At 36.5% G+C, this 19,338-nt stretch overlaps 1 protein-coding gene across 2 annotated transcripts in view; it reads left to right on the plus strand.

Annotated features, from left to right (window-relative positions):
- The window catches only part of LOC311294974 (uncharacterized protein), a 124,560-nt gene that overhangs the window by 42,859 nt on the left and 62,363 nt on the right, over positions 1–19,338 (plus strand). For both annotated transcript variants that reach the window (XM_084416105.1, XM_084416106.1), the window contains one exon: positions 16,578–16,739. In XM_084416105.1, the coding sequence (XP_084272231.1) occupies positions 16,578–16,739 (162 nt within the window). The remainder of the gene's footprint in view (positions 1–16,577; positions 16,740–19,338) is intronic.

A 19,338-nucleotide genomic window follows, 5' to 3' on the forward strand; every position in this document is an offset into this window, starting at 1 on the left:
AGAAAGCGATTTTCTGAGAAACACTGTCACTATTTGAAATCGACACCCCTCCCTTCATTGCTCCGCCCCTGAAAAAATGAACTCTGTATGCTTCACACATGCATGGGGTGACCACACGTTTTTCCTTGGACAGTCCTTTATTTAATCTCTCTTTTAAGTGTCCCAAATTATTATGAGAAAATCATGTTTTGTCCCATATTTCTTCTTTCCTAAATTGTCTTTGCTAGGTGATCATAAAAGTGAATAGTAGTCTGTCATGCGAGAATAGCCTTATCAAAGGCAGCCAATCTCGTCATTTTGGAGAACAAAATTTCCATCCTATCACAATTCGTAATCGATTAACTTGCAGTTGGTGAAGGCTGGATATTAGAGAGTAAGGAGATCAAGTCAGACGTGAAGATGTCAAAGAAGCGTGTGTGTACATTTAACAAGGATCTTCAAAAAGAGTTTATCCTGTTATTATTTGCAGTAAGTTGTGAAAAAATAACTCAGTGGTATTGCGTTGAATGACACACTAGAAGTGCTCTCTCAGACAGCGAGCGATCCCAAATCAGGGTTTTTCCTACATTGAATTTTTTTTTGCCAGCCTACAAACTAATTTTTGTCCTGCCAAAGCCTTATTTGATCAGTTATTTTGATTTATTTGTGAAGGGCGCATGTTGACTGAGAGAGAGAGAATGAGCAAAGAGCCCCTCCCCCCCGCATGCACTCTCTCTGTCTTCAGACTAAGCACTGTCTTTGTTTTCTCTCCCCTGCACATATTAATCAAAATCAACAATGGTAAAAGGTCGGAAGACCGAATCCATTTTGCACGTGGTGCATTGAGATTTTTTTTCTGAATTACCGCTGGGTGTGAATTTTGCTAAAAAAAACAAAAACGTCGCCCCTTCTCAGACAAGCGATCCGTAATGTCATTCTCTGACATAAACCACACTTTCAATAAACAAAAAAATCCTATTCACTGATGAAGTAAACTTTCTCATTTATGAATCTGTGTTGAGACAAATCCTTTGTGATGTCCTAACAGCCGGGATTAGCACACAACACGTCCACGTGCGCTAATGTCTGATTCGCGACCTAGTGACTCATGTGAACCGATTTATTTTAATGAATGGTTAAAACAATTGATCTGTCCAACACTGAACTCACGAGACGTCACCGCCTGAATCGGTGTATAACAAATAATTTACTCAGAACACCTCTGTGCTTAACCCATTTAGCAAAAGTGGTTAGTAATATTTAACCTTAATAATCCACGCATCTCACATAAATAGTCAATTATGGCTCAAGTGAACATAAACAGCTGAGTTAAAACTGGATATGTATCAGTATATTAGAAGCATTCGGTCTTAAAGTGACGGCAGCCTAGAATACCTGTCTGTGTCATTAATGTTAATCAAACAACAGAAGATGTTAAATAAACCTACTGTAGTTTATTCAATTTGTATCACTATCGTATTTGTCCTATTGTTTGTCAATTGCTTTATTTTTTTTATGTGACAAAAATAAATTAAATTATTTAATTTATTTACATAAATTTGAAGTGTCCACTGATTAAAATATTTTAAAAAATATATTTTGTTATTATAATTAATATCTAAGTAATTGCATTTCTGAATTCCAGAAGTTTTAAAAGCTAAATATTCTCAGGGATTACAGTCTTTTAAAAAAAAAATGTTTTTATTGATTTTTCATAGATAAGTCTTTAACCAATTAATTTACATGACTTTCCATCGTTCATGATTTACTTGATAAGGATTAAGTATTTTTAGTAAAATATTTTTCTCTACCCAATAAAAATGCCCCCAAGTTTTGGTTTTTAGGGTTTAGGTTTTTATTTAAATTACCTGACTTTTTCTGGTCTAGATATCACACTTTTAAAACCACGCTACCTCATATATCTGGTTTTGGAGAGGATGAATTAAAATAAGAAATATCTTGATTTAGGTCAGTGGTTTTCAATCCCAGCACTGTACATTTTTAATGTCTCTCTTATCTAACACACATATTTGAAGTCTTGGAGTCTTTACTAACTAGCTGATGAGTTGAATTTGAAAATGTGCAGTGCTGTGGGTACTCCAGGAACAGGATTGACCAGAAACTGATTGACCAGTAATTTACTATGGCTTAGAACACGGCTCAACCATTCAAAATTAAGGTCCAGAAATATCTGTTTTATAATTAATTATTGACATACAAGAGGGCTTTTTACCCTTGAAATAGTTAACCCTGGGTCATTGTAAACTTTTACACTGATCATAATTTACCCGGGGTTAACAATTAATCCTGGGTAATTATAAACTGATGTTTCATGCTGTACACTCCTAAACCCTCGGTTAACGGTCTTATTTGCATATTTGCAACCTGTTTACATGAAAACTTTTGCATTGTGCATCCTCATATTATATTGCCGAGTGCGATCAAGTTTTTTTGTCTATATGGACTTTTTAGACAATAAAGGTAACAATGAAAAGGTATCTTCTTTGCTCCAATTGGCGAGTTTTCTTTTGCCATTTGAAATGTTTCCCATTAAACGCTGAAATAGCAGTTCATGGTGCGTCGGAAATTGCGTACTGTCGAGTAAGCACTACATTTGAATTAGAACATCCTTTGCGACCGTAAAAAGATTGTTATATATGGTATGAATTAGGGCTGCACGATATTGGAAAAATACTTACATTGCATTATATATATTACATTATATATATATTGTAATATATATTATATTACATTATATAATATACAGGGTTCGTACGGTCATGAAAAACCTGGAAAAGTCATGGAATTTTAAAATGGCAATTTCCAGGCCTGGAAAAGTTTTGGAAAATGAATAAACTCAGAAAGTTTTGGAAAAGTCATGGAAATTTGTTTTTCAAAACATCCGTGTTCTTGAATTTGTTTAATTAATATTATTGGTGAAACGAATTGCAATACTTTTTTCTTTAGGGTGATCAGTCGAATCACGTGACTCACTTGCGGCGGATTTTGATTGTAGGTGGGCCTCCAGAAAACTAGATGGGCCAAAAGAAATGGGTTCCCCTTCATGTCCGTTTCAGCGCTTTTCTGCGGCACTGAGGACAGCGACTAAGTAGCCATACCTGTGTGGCTCTTGTGTCGCTGTCCTCAGCTCAGTGCTTCAAATGAAGATAAGCTGCTTTGCGTTTTCATATTAGCTTTAGCTACCGTCTGTATGCGCCTTTCCATAACAGATTTGAGCAAAACTTTTTTTTTCCTTCTAAATATCGATAAATAACTATTGCAAAATGACGGCGTTTCCATTAACCGATGTTAAGCGACTAAAACTTTATTTTTTCCTCTCGCGATCAGTCATTCCAAAAAGCATGGCAACGGAGGACTTTAGTAGGTTTATATCTCGGAAGGAGGGAAGGAAGGAGACGTGTCTTATCCAAGCATTAATGTCAGGGAAAGACCCTTTTATGCGAACGGCACATATAGTATATAGCCTATATATATAGTTTATTTTATGAATTTAATAAAGAACCCTGGCTGTCATGTATTCTTTCTGTCCAAAAGGTCCGTGTTCTTTTGTGTCCACTCGTTTTTCCTTTAACCCCCAAATTAAAAACGAAAAATGAAGAGTTGTTGTAAGTAGGCTATTTTTAAAACGCAAAGTTGAACACCAACATTTGAATTTGAACTGTAGGCTACACCAAATACTGCGCGAAAAAAAATATATATATATCGACGAATTTTCAGATTTTTGTTTATGACTTTTTGCCTCTTTGTTAAACATTTTTAATACATACAAATTAATATGGATGATTTTTTTTCTTTAAAAAAAATGTCTTTTGTCTTTTATTTTCCGTGTTTGCATTTATGAGGAAAAAACAATGTTACATGACCGTTCTCCATTACGGTAATGAGTGCTCTGAAAGCGGCACTAAAAGACTTTAAAACTTACACAGAGACCTCAAACAGAAAGCACAAAGCCTTTCTAAACGAATTTCGTTTTGTATTAATTGTATCTTGATTTTAAAATATGTTTCATTAACCAATTGCTTAATAAATAAAAAGTAAATTGCAGAAAATAGATAGGCTAATCACGACACAGAGGCGCCGGAGTGAACTGGAGCTTAAGCTATCATCCATGAACCGAAACTCAGCGTAAAAGGTAGACTACTCGCCTCACAGACCTAAACAAAACTGAAATAGGCCTATATCTATTATCTACAGAAATCTCTACTTTTAAACAGAACCATTCAAAACAAAATAAAACGATGCAGCCTAATCCGTATGAAATGTGCATTTCTCTCTGGCGTGTTCACTACTAAGAAGATCGCGAGTCAGTCAACTTCGTCTTTGCAGTCGACATAGAAAACACTTGTTTATTAATAAACAATTAAAATTGAGAGAGAGAGAGAATATAAGATTAGTTTGACTCATTTTGAGGACTGTTAAGATAGCGAACGTTCACCGAATTCTGATTAGTCGAGAGGATTTATCCGTTTAGGCTAAAAGGTTCGGCGCTTCGCGGTTTGGAAAGAAACTGCATCTTGCAGTGGCCTACATTTTAAACAAGGAAATATAGCGATTTGGCATGAAACGTTGATGGAGCAGTGAATAGGGAAAATCTCTTTTTTTTTCTTTTTCTTTTTAATGGCGTTTATCGCGTTTTGGAAAAGAGCTCTTCAAGCACATTTTTCATCCGCTATAACGTTACCCGCCCGCAAGGAGTTCATTATCCACCCGCATCCCCGCCCGTGAATTTTAGGAATGTCACAATCCAAATTTGTATTCTTATTTTACATGTATACACAGACGTTTTATGGAACATTATGTCATGAATATTTACCTTTAAGTCATGGAAAAGTCATGGAAATTTAATGGTAAAAATGTGTACGAACCCTGAATATATATATATTACATTATATATATATATTGCAAAATAGTTTCACAGATTTCACCAGTTGATTTGAATAGCTCTATTTAAATTGAATTTATCATTCTGGCTTCCGGTCTAGCACGCAACGAGATGGCTGTATAAAAACTGCGGCTCTCGGCATTTTTAGCTAAAAAGCCCTGAAAACTCGAAAATTTTCATATAATTTTGCTAAACAAGGAGGTATAAGACGGGGCGATGTTAAGAGACAGGCAGACTAAATCGAAATCAAAGAAACAGACCGAAATAATGAACAAGGTAACTGAAGCTAACGAAGACAGCGACCTAGCTAGCGCTAGTACTGGGGTGGAAAACGAGGGCAATATTGACCTACGAGCGATTCTCATGGAAATTAAGGACTTTAGAAAAGATAATACCCAACAACTCCAGGAAATAAAGGGGGAAATAAATGCTACCAATGCAAGACTCGTGGATGTGGAAAGCCGTATACTCGACGCTGAGGAGCGAGTGCAATCGGTGGAAGATATCGTGACAGAGCTGTTTAAAATTCAGTCCAGACTCGAGACGCAACTAACTGACCAAGAAGGGAGATCGAGGCGAAACAACATAAGGATCTACTCCATTCCTGAAGGTGAGGAAAAAAACGCCACCTCAATGATAGACTTTATCGAAAACCTGCTAAAAGAAAATCTGCAGCTCCCCACGACCTTGAGCCTCCAGATAGAACGGGCACACCGCGCGCTCGCCCCAGCTCCACCCGACGGAGCCCCGCCGCGGTCCATCGTTGCCCGCTTTCTGAGCTACAGGACTAAAGAGGTCCTTAGAAAAGCGTGGCAGAAGAAAGGGTTTATTTGGAAAGGTAAACAAATAAACTTGGATAATGACTACGCACCCAACGTACTTAGACAAAGACAGTCATACGCGGAGGCTAAGAAGATACTGAAAGAAAGAGGGATACGGTTTCAGACGCCATTCCCAGCGAAACTACGGGTGTTTTACTCGGATGGAACACGAGTTTATGCCACAGTCGAGGAAGCAACGAAAGACATGTCTGAGAAGGGTCTACCCGTCACAGTCATAAAACCACCTGCGACGATGATGGAGCAGTTAAAGAGACTGACGTGGTCCGTGAGTGACGGTAACCGGAGAAAGCAGCAACGAGATGGAGAGCGCACAACACGAGCAAGACCATCGACTAAAGAAAGACTGGAGCAGTTTCGAAGGGAGCCAGTCTAAAGTGACAGTGGAGTATGAAAGAAATATACTAAAAGCTTCAGGTACTCTTAAGTGCTTTAGTGCAATTTTGTAGTATGTCGGTTAGACACGAAATTATCAAAGAGCAGACGATTTTTGCATACAAATAATGCCTGCTTATTTTGATTTGACGCCGGGAAACGACAGTTTTTATTTTTATTTTATTGTATTATTATTTCATTTGTTTGTTTCTCCACACAAAGAATGTGGGAACTGAGCAACAAGGACGCTTCAGCAGAGGGCCCACCCCCTAACTGGGGGGCTTACCCTCCGAGAGACTTTACATCAGGTCTTATTACAGGGTTATATAATGATAACCCCACTAATGGGAGCCTTTTCATTTTGGATGTTTTCAAGTATATGTTATTTTAGTTTTTCATCTATATGTTTTTGGTTCGTTGCCGTTCTATGCAGCTTGAAATCTGTTTTTGGGACAAGTGGAAATACTGGCTCTGAAAATATGTCTTACCTAAATAATAATGACAGATACTAATCAATTATTGAATATCCTCTCCTTCAATGTAAATGGGGTGGTAAATCCACAAAAGAGAACCAAAATATTGGCTAAATTAAAAAAGGAAAAGGCTCATGTAGCCTTGCTCCAGGAGACACACTTATCGGACGAGGAGCACAAAAAATTAAAGAGAGGCCCATATAAGCATGTTTTCTCATCATCTTACAAGTCAGGACATCGAAGGGGGGTGGCAATCCTAATTTCCCAACAAACCCGTTATGAGCATTTATCTGAAAAGAAAGATAAAGAAGGTCGATACATTTTGGTCAAGGGGAGAATTGATGGCTTACTGGTCACTATTCTTAACGTATATGCACCACCTGGGAGCGACTGGCTATTTTATAAACAGTTATTTGAAATGATGATATCAGAAACTCAGGGAATGTTGATATGTGGAGGTGATATGAATATAAGACTATCTAAACTAGATAGTTCATATACAAACTCACCACAACAAAAATTACTCACCAGAAAGATAAACTGTATCATGACCGAAACTGGAATTATTGATATCTGGAGAGAGACTAATCCCTCTGGACGAGACTACACGCATTATTCTGCACCCCACTCTACGTATTCTAGGATAGATTATTTTTTTACCTTTAGTAAAGACAGACACAGAATTAAAACATGCAACATTGGCACAATTGATTTATCGGACCACTCTCCTGTACTTTTATCCATCTACACTAATAATAAACCTAAATCAACAATCTGGAGACTCAATTCAAGTATATTAAATGATCCTAAAATTAAAGAACAACTAAGAACTGAAATTGATTTATATTTTAAGGAAAATGATAATGGAGAAGTTACTCCATCCATTCTGTGGGATGCATATAAAGCAGTAATAAGGGGGAAGATAATTACCTACTCCACCTTGTTAAAAAAACAAAGAAAAGAAAAACTTGAAAAGTTACAAACCAATCTTAAGGAGTTACAAAGGCAGCACAAAAGCTCATCAGACAATAATACAAAATTGGAAATAAAAAGATTACAAAACGAAATTGACATAATTTATACTGAAGAAACTCAGAAAAAGTTGTTATATATAAAGCAAGGATATTATGAGATAGGGGGTAGATCTACAAAATGGCTGGCATATAAATTAAGGAAACAACAAGCTGATAGCGCAGTTTATAAGATTAAACATCCAAAAACCGGATTAATACACCATGATGTGGAAAAAATACAACAGAGCTTTGAAACTTATTATAAAGACCTATACTCCCAGCCAAAGTTGGAGAATGACAATTTGGTGGGAAAATTCTTAGACTCACTGAACCTACCAAAAGTGACCGAACAGGAAAATAGCAATTTATTAAAGGAAATTACAGATAGCGAAATTAATGCAGCAATAAGTAGGCTAAAGGCTCATAAGAGCCCAGGCACAGACGGCTTTACATCCGAATATTATAAGACGTTTAGAGAACAACTAACTCCAAGGCTACGAGCGGTCTGTGACTGGGCCCTCAAAGGGGGAGAGACCCCCCCCTCATGGAAAGAAGCAACAATTACGGTCATACCAAAAGAAGGCAAAGACAAAACAGATTGTGGTCAATACAGACCGATCTCTGTTCTAAATTTAGACTACAAAATTTACACTTCAATAATAGCCAAACGACTCGGCAACATTATGCCCAATCTTATAAAAACAGACCAGACAGGGTTTATTCGACAGAGGCAGACCCAGGACAGTATTAGACGGACTCTGCATGTCATACAACACATCCAAAATAATAACATTGAAGCAATGTTGATAGGATTGGACGCAGAGAAAGCTTTTGACTCCGTGAGGTGGTCATTTCTTTATCAAGTTTTAGCTAAGTTTGGTTTTCATGAAACCATTATCAAGGCAACCCAATCAATTTATAATAAACCAACAGCTAGAATTAAAATAAATGGCAGCTTGTCAAAGCCATTTACATTAGAAAGATCCTGCAGACAGGGGTGCCCTCTCTCCCCAACCTTGTTTGCTCTGTTTATAGAACCTCTCGCCCAGTGTATAAGACAAGATGATCAAATTAAAGGAATAAATATGCAAGGAGGGGACCAAAACTATCTCTATTTGCAGATGATATCTTGATTTATTTAGGCCAGCCAAAGGAATCGATACAGAGGCTGATGTCAACACTTGAAGAATTTGGGCTATTCTCAGGATATAAATTAAATATTCAAAAAACTCAGGTTTTGACTTTCAACTTTGAACCTCCTAGAGAATTACAAAACAAATATAATCTTAAATGGGGCCAGAATTCTATTAAATATCTTGGGGTAATTTTATGTAGAGACACTACAACACTATTCAAACTTAACTATGAGCCATTAAATTCAAAAATTAAAGGGATAGTTCACTTTGAAATTAATTTTTGATATGTTTTAGCTTACCTCAAGGGCATCCAAGATGTAGGTGTCTTTGTTTCCGCAGTAGTTTCAATTTTGATATTTTTAGGTCAAACCGTTCTTGTCTGTCAGTCATATAATGCATGTCAATGGTCACTGGCTCAAAACACAAGCACAGAGTCCAAATTAAAACAATTCCCCACGTCCAAATGAAACAATTCCCCATCATAAGTACACATTGATGGCCTAAGACACGAAACGAGCGGTTTGTGTGAGAAAACGAACAGTATTTATATCGTTGTTATCTCTTGAAAACAGCACACGTCCAAATGATCTGACGGCGCGGGCGGGTATAGATATATACATAGATGTCGCCTTGGCTACTGCAGTTCATTGGAACGAAACCGTAGCCAAGCGACATCTATGTATATCTATACCCGCCCGCGCCGTCAGATCATTTGGACGATATTAATATAAAAACTTGCGTATATACAAGGAAAGGTATAGTCCAAGTTGAAGTTTAACACTTCCACTTTTAGGTTTGACCTAAAAATATAAAAATTGAAACTACTGCGGAAACAAAGACACCTACATCTTGGATGCCCTTGAGGTAAGCTAAAACATATCAAAAATTAATTTCAAAGTGAACTATCCCTTTAAGTCAGATCTATCAAGATGGAGTCTTATCCCTTCTCTAGGGCTAATAAACAGAATTGAATCAGTAAAGATTGGCATTTTGCCACGTCTCTTGTACCTTTTCCAAACCCTCCCTATTGAAGTTACTAAACAACAATTTGCTGAATGGGATAAAATAATATCTCGCTTCATATGGCAGGGGAAAAAGCCAAGGATAAAATACAACACGTTACAAATCACAAAAGATAGGGGAGGCCTGGCACTGCCATGTCTAAGAGATTATTATTACGCTGCTCAGTTAAGACCCCTAGTATGCCTATGTAACCCAATTTTTACAGCAAGGTGGAAAGACATAGAGGAGGCTACCACAAATGGCCCCCCAATACAAGCCATGGTAGCAGATAAGAGATTACTCCCTCACCTGATAGTAGGGCTGCCCCCAAATAGTCGACTAAACGTTAGTCGATATGAAGAGGGCTTGGTCGAATACATTTTCATTAGTCGGTTGGTCGCAAAAAAAAATCACGTGAAAAAATTACGCAATCAGGGGCTGCGCACTGCGCAGTCAGTGTATGACATGACATCAAAGCAACGAGAGATCAACGAGATCTGATGAAGGATGAACTAAAAATGTACTTGGCAGATTAAACAAAGGTTGATTCGGGACCGGTGGCAAAAAAATTAACATCGATATCCAAAGCTCGCTAAAGCAGCTTCCATTAGAGCGCATCTTTTCAAAGGCCGGCTTCATTGTGAACAAGTCGAGAAGCTCCCTTCTTCAACAATGTGGACAAGCTGGTGTTCCTCTCACATAATATGAAAAAAAATAAAATCGAATTGAAAGCTTAGGTAAGAATGCTTAATTTCCTTTTTGTAGTGTTTCTGTTTGCTATCAAAGGGCTATATAAAAAAAAAAAAACGGGTAGGCCTATTTTTATAACGGGTAGGCTATACAAATAAATAAATACATATTATTTTTATTTATTCGTTTTTATATAATGCAGAAGTTGTTTTTTATTCTGTAAGAAAAATTAGTCTGATGTTTGCAATTTGTTGTTTTAGGTCAAGACTCATCCGTCGTCTTAATGGCAGTTTGCGGCTGTGCTCTGATATTTTTGATTTGTATTAGTGTTCTTTAAATTATTCGTTCCACATTTTGTCTTAAATATAGTTGTTCTAAACAATTTAATCAAATACTTAGGCTGTTGATTTGTTTGCCGCCTTCTTTTTTATTCTAAGTTTTGGCGTTGTGCGATGTGCCATGTGCATTTATTAAATTGTTCGTTTTTGTTAATTTTCCTTTTGAACAATATAAAAATTATATGAATTTTCCACTGTATTTATATACCAAACAGCGTTTTTGCTACAGTATTTATTTGGGGTTTTTTGCCTTGTTTTGTACTAGTTCTAAGTTACTAATAAGTTTATTTAATTTATTTTAAAGAACGAATTTAATTTTATTCAAAACTGTTTTTTTGTTTGTTTGTTTGACATGTAACTGTTACAGTTTGTATTTTTGATAATAAATTATTAAAATGCACAGGCAGTCGGATTGCTGTTTTTATGTTAGGCTATAATTAGCCTATAACGTTCCGGCCACTGATTTTTGTGTCCGTAAGCGCTGTATACTTTAAACGCTTTACTATTCTGTTTTAAGCGCTTCATTTTCATTTTGAACGCGCTAATATCATGCTTTAGCATTTTCTGTCATATGGAAGTGTTAAACTTCAACTTGGACTATACCTTTCCTTGTATATACGCAAGTTTTTATATTAATATCATAAATGAACGATTATTCGACTAATCGCTAAAATGCAGGAGTGTTAGTCGACTAGGAATATCTTTAGTCGGGGGCAGCCCTACCTGATAGATAAAGATAATCCATGGATAAAACTAACTTTTAAGATCTGGCATCAAGTTTGTAAAAATAATAAACTAACCAAGGGAGCTGCGATGTTAAAATGGTGTGCCTACGACACAGATTTTACACCCAATAAACATGATAAAAGATTCAGAGAATGGACAGAGAAAGGCCTCACCTCTTACTTCACATTCACACATAAAGGACAACTAATAGACTTTCAAACTCTCAAGGGAAAACATGGCCTAGTAAATCAGGACTTCTATCGGTATTTGCAAATGAGAAATAGATATGAGGAAATTACAAGGAGAATCACAGACAGAAGGGACAACATCATTCTGAATATATTTCGGTTAGCTTATAATGTGAATACCATTACAAAAATCATATCAAGGCTGTACCAAGGTCTCCAAGAAAGCAAACCAATAAACACGCAATACGTCAAAAGGAAATGGGAAAAGGAAATTGGCACAGCAATAGATGAGAATGACTGAGAAGTAATGTGTAAAATACAGTGGAAGACAACTTATTCGTTAACTTGGAGAGAATTTGGATGGAAAAACATAATGAGATTTTTTATTACCCCTGCCCAGAAATCTCACCAAAACATAGGAACAGGATGCTGGAGACTGTGTGGCGTCAATGACGCTAACCATTATCATATATTCTGGGCCTGCCCAAAGGCTGTACCCTTTTGGCAAGAGGTACATAGATGCTTGGAGAATATTTTTCAAGTGAATATTCCTTTTGATTTCTTACATATGTACCTAGGTATGGAAACCCCAAATCTGACTTTGGCTGCAGATAAGTACCTGTTTAGGATTCTTTTACTGTCAGCCAGGAAGGCAGTGACAAGAAAATGGCTTCAACCAGACTTACCAGGTTCTGATGAATGGTACAACACTATAAATCAAATATATATAATGGAGAGACTCACTATGACCTTAAGATTAGAAAAGGAGAAATTTATAGGTTTATGGTCTAAGTGGATTGCATATATAAGTGCAATAAGACTGGATCTTGTCTGAGGTCTGAGCAGCGAGGGCAGACACAGGGTTGGGAAGGGGGTGGTCAACAGGAGAGAGAGGATTGAAATAAACTGTAGTTCTGTTAGGTAGTCTGTTTGTAGGGCTGGTCCGAATACCATTTTTTGAACTTCGAAGCTTCGATAGGAATTAACATCGAATATTCGAAGCTTCGGAGGGAGGGGGCTGAACATATTTTTCTCTCTAATAAAGGCAGGAATCTCTATGTGTCTGTCTGTTTGCATTTAGATTATTTATCTTGCATTTTGAACCGTTCATCCAATAGACTTCACGAGTGCAGTGTCACACTTGGTGCAATATAGACACGCGAGACGTGTTCAGAATTAATAAACTTTTAATACAGAACAGCGCGAGCGGGAAGCGCGCGCGCCTCACGCGCAGGGCTCCGAGAACGGACACTGCACTAGTGATACAAAACACAGCCTAATATTTTTCTGAGTAACAAATAACTCTCAAATCAGAAATCAGCAGCACAGTAATTACTGACACAGTAAAGGGTAGGCTAATATATTGTTTCTATTCTATTTCCACAATGTCAAAGCAACACGTGCTTATAGCCTACAAGCTCAGGCATGCACTTCTGCCCATACAAACTCCGCTGTTCTGCGCTCTAAAATAAGAGTATTGTATTTCGCCCAAAAATGCTAAAAAAATAACCGTGTGAGAGCGTTTTAGGCTATATCATGTTATAGCCAGATATGACGACGCTTACAGCACGCGTCACCGCAGATCAGCATCTATTCATCAAGCCAACGTGCAAACTATCGCAAATCAAAGTTAAAGTGGGTCGCAGATGCTTTAACACACAATCAACTTCATTAAAAGTAAAGAACCGAAATGATCTTACCAGGGCTGTTGCCGCTCTCTTATTGCGGTCTTTGATTTAGAAATTTTAGCTGACGATCAGTAAAATGCAGCTTATCTGTTGCTGGTGACGTGCACTCCATTACATCTGCCTATAGCGCGGGATTTGAAGTTCGCATTCATATCCATTTTGCAAAAACACATTTATGTGTTCATTGTTCATATTGATAAATCAGAGAGAGCTATCCGATCTGAGAAAACGCATGACAGCCCCATTCAAGCGCGAATGGGAACAGTTTCTAGGGGGATGCCAGGTGTGAAAAAAAAAAAAAAACAGATTTAACCCGAATATTCGAATGTCAAATTTGAAAATCGAATACCAACCCACCGAACGAATATTCGAATACTCGAATATTCTGGTACAGCCCTATCTGTTTGTAGTTTTGTGTAAATGAAACAAAACCCTATCCACTTGCACCCTTTGTATATATATATATATATACAATTTTTTTTTTTTTTTTCTGTTTATTTACATGTAATCACAAAAAGGTCAATATATATATATGTGAGGCAATTATAATCTTTTGTTTTCGAACCAAATGTCTCATTTGGAAAAGTGCATAATTAATAATATAAGTATAATTCACTTCTTTTCTTTATTTTTTTTTTGTCATTATGCAAGGTTTTTGTTTGTTTGTTTGTTTGTTTTTTCGCAGAGAATGTCATATTTTTTATTTTTTTATTTTATTTTATTTTTTATATATTTTTTATATATATATTTTTTTTTTTTTTTATTTAGGCTATTTATTTTTTATTTTTATTTTTTTGCCTCCAATGTAAACTGTGAAATGTGAAAGATCCTTATAATAAAAAGAAAGTAAAAAAAAAAAAAAAAAAAGAATTTATCATTCTAGAATAATTGGGGTGATTTTGTAGGGAAGTGAATATGCATAGAAAATAATAATTTATGAGCATAGAAAAATACAATACTGTAGAAGCAAGACACAATTGAAATGAGAAGTGCTTTGTTTTTCAGGTAAATCTAACAGTATTCAGGTACAGAAATTGAATAATCAAATGTAAAATAACAGTTTTAACTGTAGAAATGCAAAATCCCCAGTGTTAAATCAACACTGCTTAGAGCACATGTGGTCCCACTCTACAGAGTGTTAAAGTAATACTGAAGCAGTGTTAAAGTTAATTAAGTGATTCATTATGTGATTGAGCATTAGTGATGAACACCTGTTGTTAACAAGCAGAATCGCTGAAGGAAAGAGAAACACAAGAACTACAACTGACTTTTAGTCACAGCCGTATGATTAAATCAGCTGAAGATAAAAGAAGACATTACATCTCTGAAGATCTCAGCAGAGGAGGATTAAACAACTCCACAAACAGCATTACCAGCTTCACTTATTACTAACCAGACTGACTTTATTTTACTGACAGACGTCTACAGAAGTTCTTATTGAGAATTAACAGAGGTTTAGATGTTGATGTTTTAAAATCACATAAAATCACCATTGTGGTGATCAGTGTTGCCTTTAGTTGGGGAATTTGACTCTTGACTTCTTATGTGAGTTTATGGTCTTTGTAACAGTGTTTACCAAAACACATAATTTGTTGCAAAGAAAGCCAGACACAAAGATGGTCAGGTGATAGGCATATAATTTTCAACATCATAAAGTTTAAACATTCACAAATTTTACCATTGACCGAAAGTGGTTATTTGTTATAAATAGGTTATTTTCAACAACATTAATTTCTTTCTACAGATCAGACTTCAAGTTGAATTTTTATTTTTTTAACTATTGGGAAAGTAATATTTGGACCCACACACAGACATCAAGAATCCACATATGAATCTCAACAATGGTGACATGCTTTATGCCGCAATGCATTCTGGGTGGCACCATAGTACAAAACTCATGGCTCCCAGCATGCACTGCAGCATGAAGCATGTCACCATTGTTGAGATTCATATGCTGATTCTTGATATCTGTTTGTTTCTAAAAAAAATTAAAAATAAAGGTGATTTTCAAAAAATGTCTGCACTCTATATAAAGGTGAAATTCAGAATGTCTTCTCTGTGTCAATAAAGGTGAAAGTTATTTATTAATGACAACTTTTGGTCAGGGATATGATTAGTGAATCATTCTACTTTATGATAATGCAAAAAGAACGCCTTTGTGTTTGGCTTCCTTTGTAACAAATTATGTGCTTTGGTAAACACTGTTACAAAGAGCAAAATTGTACTCGAATTGCCAAGTCAAACTGACCAACTAAAGGAAGCACTGATCACCATAATGGTGACCAAACATTTTAAAACATCGACATCTAAACCTCGGTTCATAGCCATATGACAGAACTAAAGTCAGTCTGGTTAGTAATAAGTGAGGCTGGTAATTCTGTTTGTGGAGTTGTTTAATCCTCCTCTGCTGAGATCTTAAGAGATTTAATGTCTTCTTTTTATCTTCAGCTGATTTAATTTTAGGCTGTGGCTGAAGTCAGTTGTAGTTCTACTGTTTCTCTTTCCTTCAGCGATTCTGCTTGTTAACAACAGGTGTTCATCACTAATGCTCGATCATCACTCAATTGATCACTTAATTGTCTCATTAACTTTAACACTGCTTCAAAGCTCATTTTGTTGTGCATTTTGCCATTTATATTAGTTACTATGGTTTTAAATATGTCTTTATAGTTTTTATTCATTTTATTTAAAATTTAGTTCAATGTTTAATTAATACAATTATGTATTCAGACAAACTCCTCTGTTAACATACAGTTTTTGGCATTCTATATAGTAGGGAAATATTCTATTTCAGACTCAGTGTCAGTGTTTCTGTGACCATACAAAGCATGTGAACTAGAGGCACTCGATTGGCTGTCCGTCGCTAAGTATCTAGCCGTAACATTCTAACACTATCGTTTCACACTGTGCAAGTTTGGCACCGCAGTGCAGGGTTAACAGCGCAGAAGCGGCTCTAATCCTGCTAAACTCACTTCTAATTTACGAGTGTGAAATATTTCTTTACCCAGGGTTAAAAGCGGGGGTTTGAATGACTATAACCAGTGGTTAATTGCAGTGTGAAAAGCCCTGTAAGAATATGTACGTGCATGTAATGTAAAATAAAAGTGCAACCCAGGCCTTCCCGCTCTCTAACGTCTCTCCAGTGCTCAGAAGCTTCTCCATCATTAACACAGGACCAAGCTCTTGACTGATCATAACCTTTTAACCATAGTCATCTCTTTTTTCAGATTAACAGCCTGTAATCTCAGTGATCAGCAGTGTGAAGTTGTGGCTTCAGTTCTACAGTCATCAAACTCCTCCCTGAGAGAGCTGGACCTGAGAAACAGTGACCTGCAGGATTCAGGACTGAAGCTGTGGCGTCAACATAACTGTGGCATCAACATACTGAGGTTTGAGTTTCACATTCATTCTGTAAAGTAGCAGAAAGCGATTTCTGAGAATCACTGTCAATATTTGAAATCGACACCCCTCCCTTCATTGCTCCGCCCCTGAAAATAATGAACACGCTATGCATCACACGTGCATAGGGTGTCCACGCGGCCCGTTTTTCCTTGGACAGTCCCGTATTTCATCTCTCTTTTAAATGTACCAACTTAACAACCAATGTGGTATCGCGCTGAATGACACACCAGAAGTGCTCTCTCAGACAGCGAGCGATCCCAAATCAGGGTTTTTCCTATAATTATTTTTTTTTTGCCAGCCTCCAAACTCATTTTTATCCTGCCAAAGCCTTATTTGATCAGTTATTGTGATTTATTTGTTACAGGGTGCATGTTGACAGAGAGAGAACGAGCAAAGAGCCCCTCCCCCCGCACGCACTCTCTCTGTCTTCAAACTAAGCACTGTCTTTGTTTTCTCTCCCCCGCACATATTAATCAAAATCAACAATGGTAAAAGGTCAGAAGACCGAATCCATTTTGCACGTGGTGCATTCAGAGATTTTTTTTCTGAATTAATGCTGGGTGTGAATTTTTCTAAAAAAAAATAAAATAAAATAAATCACCTCTTCTCATGCAAGTGATCCGCACATGCCGCTGACATAAACCACATTTTCAATAAACAAAAAAATCCTATTCAGTGATGAAGTGTTTTCTGTGTTGAGACAAATCCTTTGCGATGTCCTAACAGCCGGGATTAGCACACAACACGTCCATGTCGTCCACTGATTTCTGATTCGCGACCTAATGACTCAGTAGGACCGATTTATTTTAATGAATGGTTAAAACTGATCTGTCCAACACTGAACTCACGAGACTTCACTGTCTGAATCGGTGTTTAACAAATCATTCACTCAGAACACCTCTGAAATGAGAATGTAAGTGTGCTTAACCCATTTAGCAAAAGGGATTTAGTAAAATTTAGCCTTAATAATCCACAGTATTTTTAGTTAATTTATATTGACAATGTCTAGTTTATTATCCAAAAAATTATTTAGTTTAGATCGGAGTGAGGTAAAACAGAACAGAGCACAAAGCACGTTGTTGTTAGCTAGCTGCTAATTTTATTCTATTGTATATGGTAGAAATTTAGACTTTTTAATGTTGATACGAAAATATACCAAAATAATTATCAGGTCTAGCAAAGAAGGATCTTATCTTACAAAGCTATGAAAACCAGTGGAAAAATCTCAGCTTTTTTGTGCAAAGAGTGCAAGAAAGGATGACAGTGATGGTGACAGGTAATATGTGTCTGGTAAATGCATAGCCTGTAACAACCACAGTCAGGATGCAAATGAGGGGTCAAAAAAATAAAAATAAAAATAATAATAGAATGTGCAACCATGTGCAAACAATGAGGAACAAAAGAAACAAACATCAAGGTAATAGATCATACACAATATGAGATATCAAAATAATATACGCAAAATAACAAACTGTTTCATTGCATTTATTTCAAATTGTGTCAGTATTGGGCTCTCAGATCACGTGGGTATGCTACTTTCTACTGTGTGTGTGTGTGTAGATGACTATGTCTGTCAGCCACCACCAAAGACCATTCCAGGAAAAATCCTGCAAATTTAGTTGTCTTTGCACCCTAATGATCAAAAACAGATATAGTTGTCAAAATGTCCATCATGTGGAGTATCTCCGGTAAATACAGTCAATTATGGCTCAAGTGAACATAAACAGCTGGGTTAAAACCGGATATGTGTCATTATATTATAAGTATTTGCTGTTAAAGTGACAGCAGCCTAGAATACCTCTCTGTGTCATTAATGTTAATCAAACAACAGAAGATGTTAAATAAACCTACTGTAGTTTATTCAATTTGTATCACTATCGTATGTGTCCTATTGTTTGTCAGTTGCTTTGCTCTTTTTTTATGTAACAAAAATAAAATGACTATAGGATATCGTTATCATGAAATAAAATTTCTCATATCATGAAATAAGTTTTTAGTCATATTGCTCACCCCTAGTGGATGCTGCTTCAGTGTGCCTGTCCATCCCATCTTGTATTACGCCATGAGAAATCTGGTTACCCTACAAGCGCAACATCTTACAGCTGGTGCATCAGAAAGTTTGAGTAAAAATGGATGAAACTGCTGTGCTTCAGCAACAACAACATCATACCTTGGTTCTGTAAAACAGCAAAAAAAAAAAAAACGTTATTTGCATATCGAGCAGAAACAAAGCAACCTCTGCATCCGTTTTCAGGATTTGGTAGCACTTTATTTTAGAGTCCTTTTTCTCATGTACATACTATGTACTTGTTACATATACTAATTAATATGTTATAATACAATAACTGGGTACTAACCATGATCATACCCCTAAACCTAACCTTAACTCATGCAGTTACCTTGTATTACCCAGTACTTTCTAAAGTAAGTACATTGTAAGAACATGTAAGTGCATGTAATTTAAAATAAAAGTGCAACCCAGTCCTTCCCGCTCTCTAACGTCTCTCCAGTACTCAGAAGCTTCTCCATTGTTAACAAGCTCTTGACTGATCATAACCTTTTAACTAGAGTCCTCTCTTTTTTCAG

This window comes from Rutilus rutilus (assembly GCF_951802725.1).
Source record: "Rutilus rutilus genome assembly, chromosome: 1".
In the NCBI taxonomy this organism is placed as follows: Eukaryota; Metazoa; Chordata; class Actinopteri; order Cypriniformes; family Leuciscidae; genus Rutilus; species Rutilus rutilus.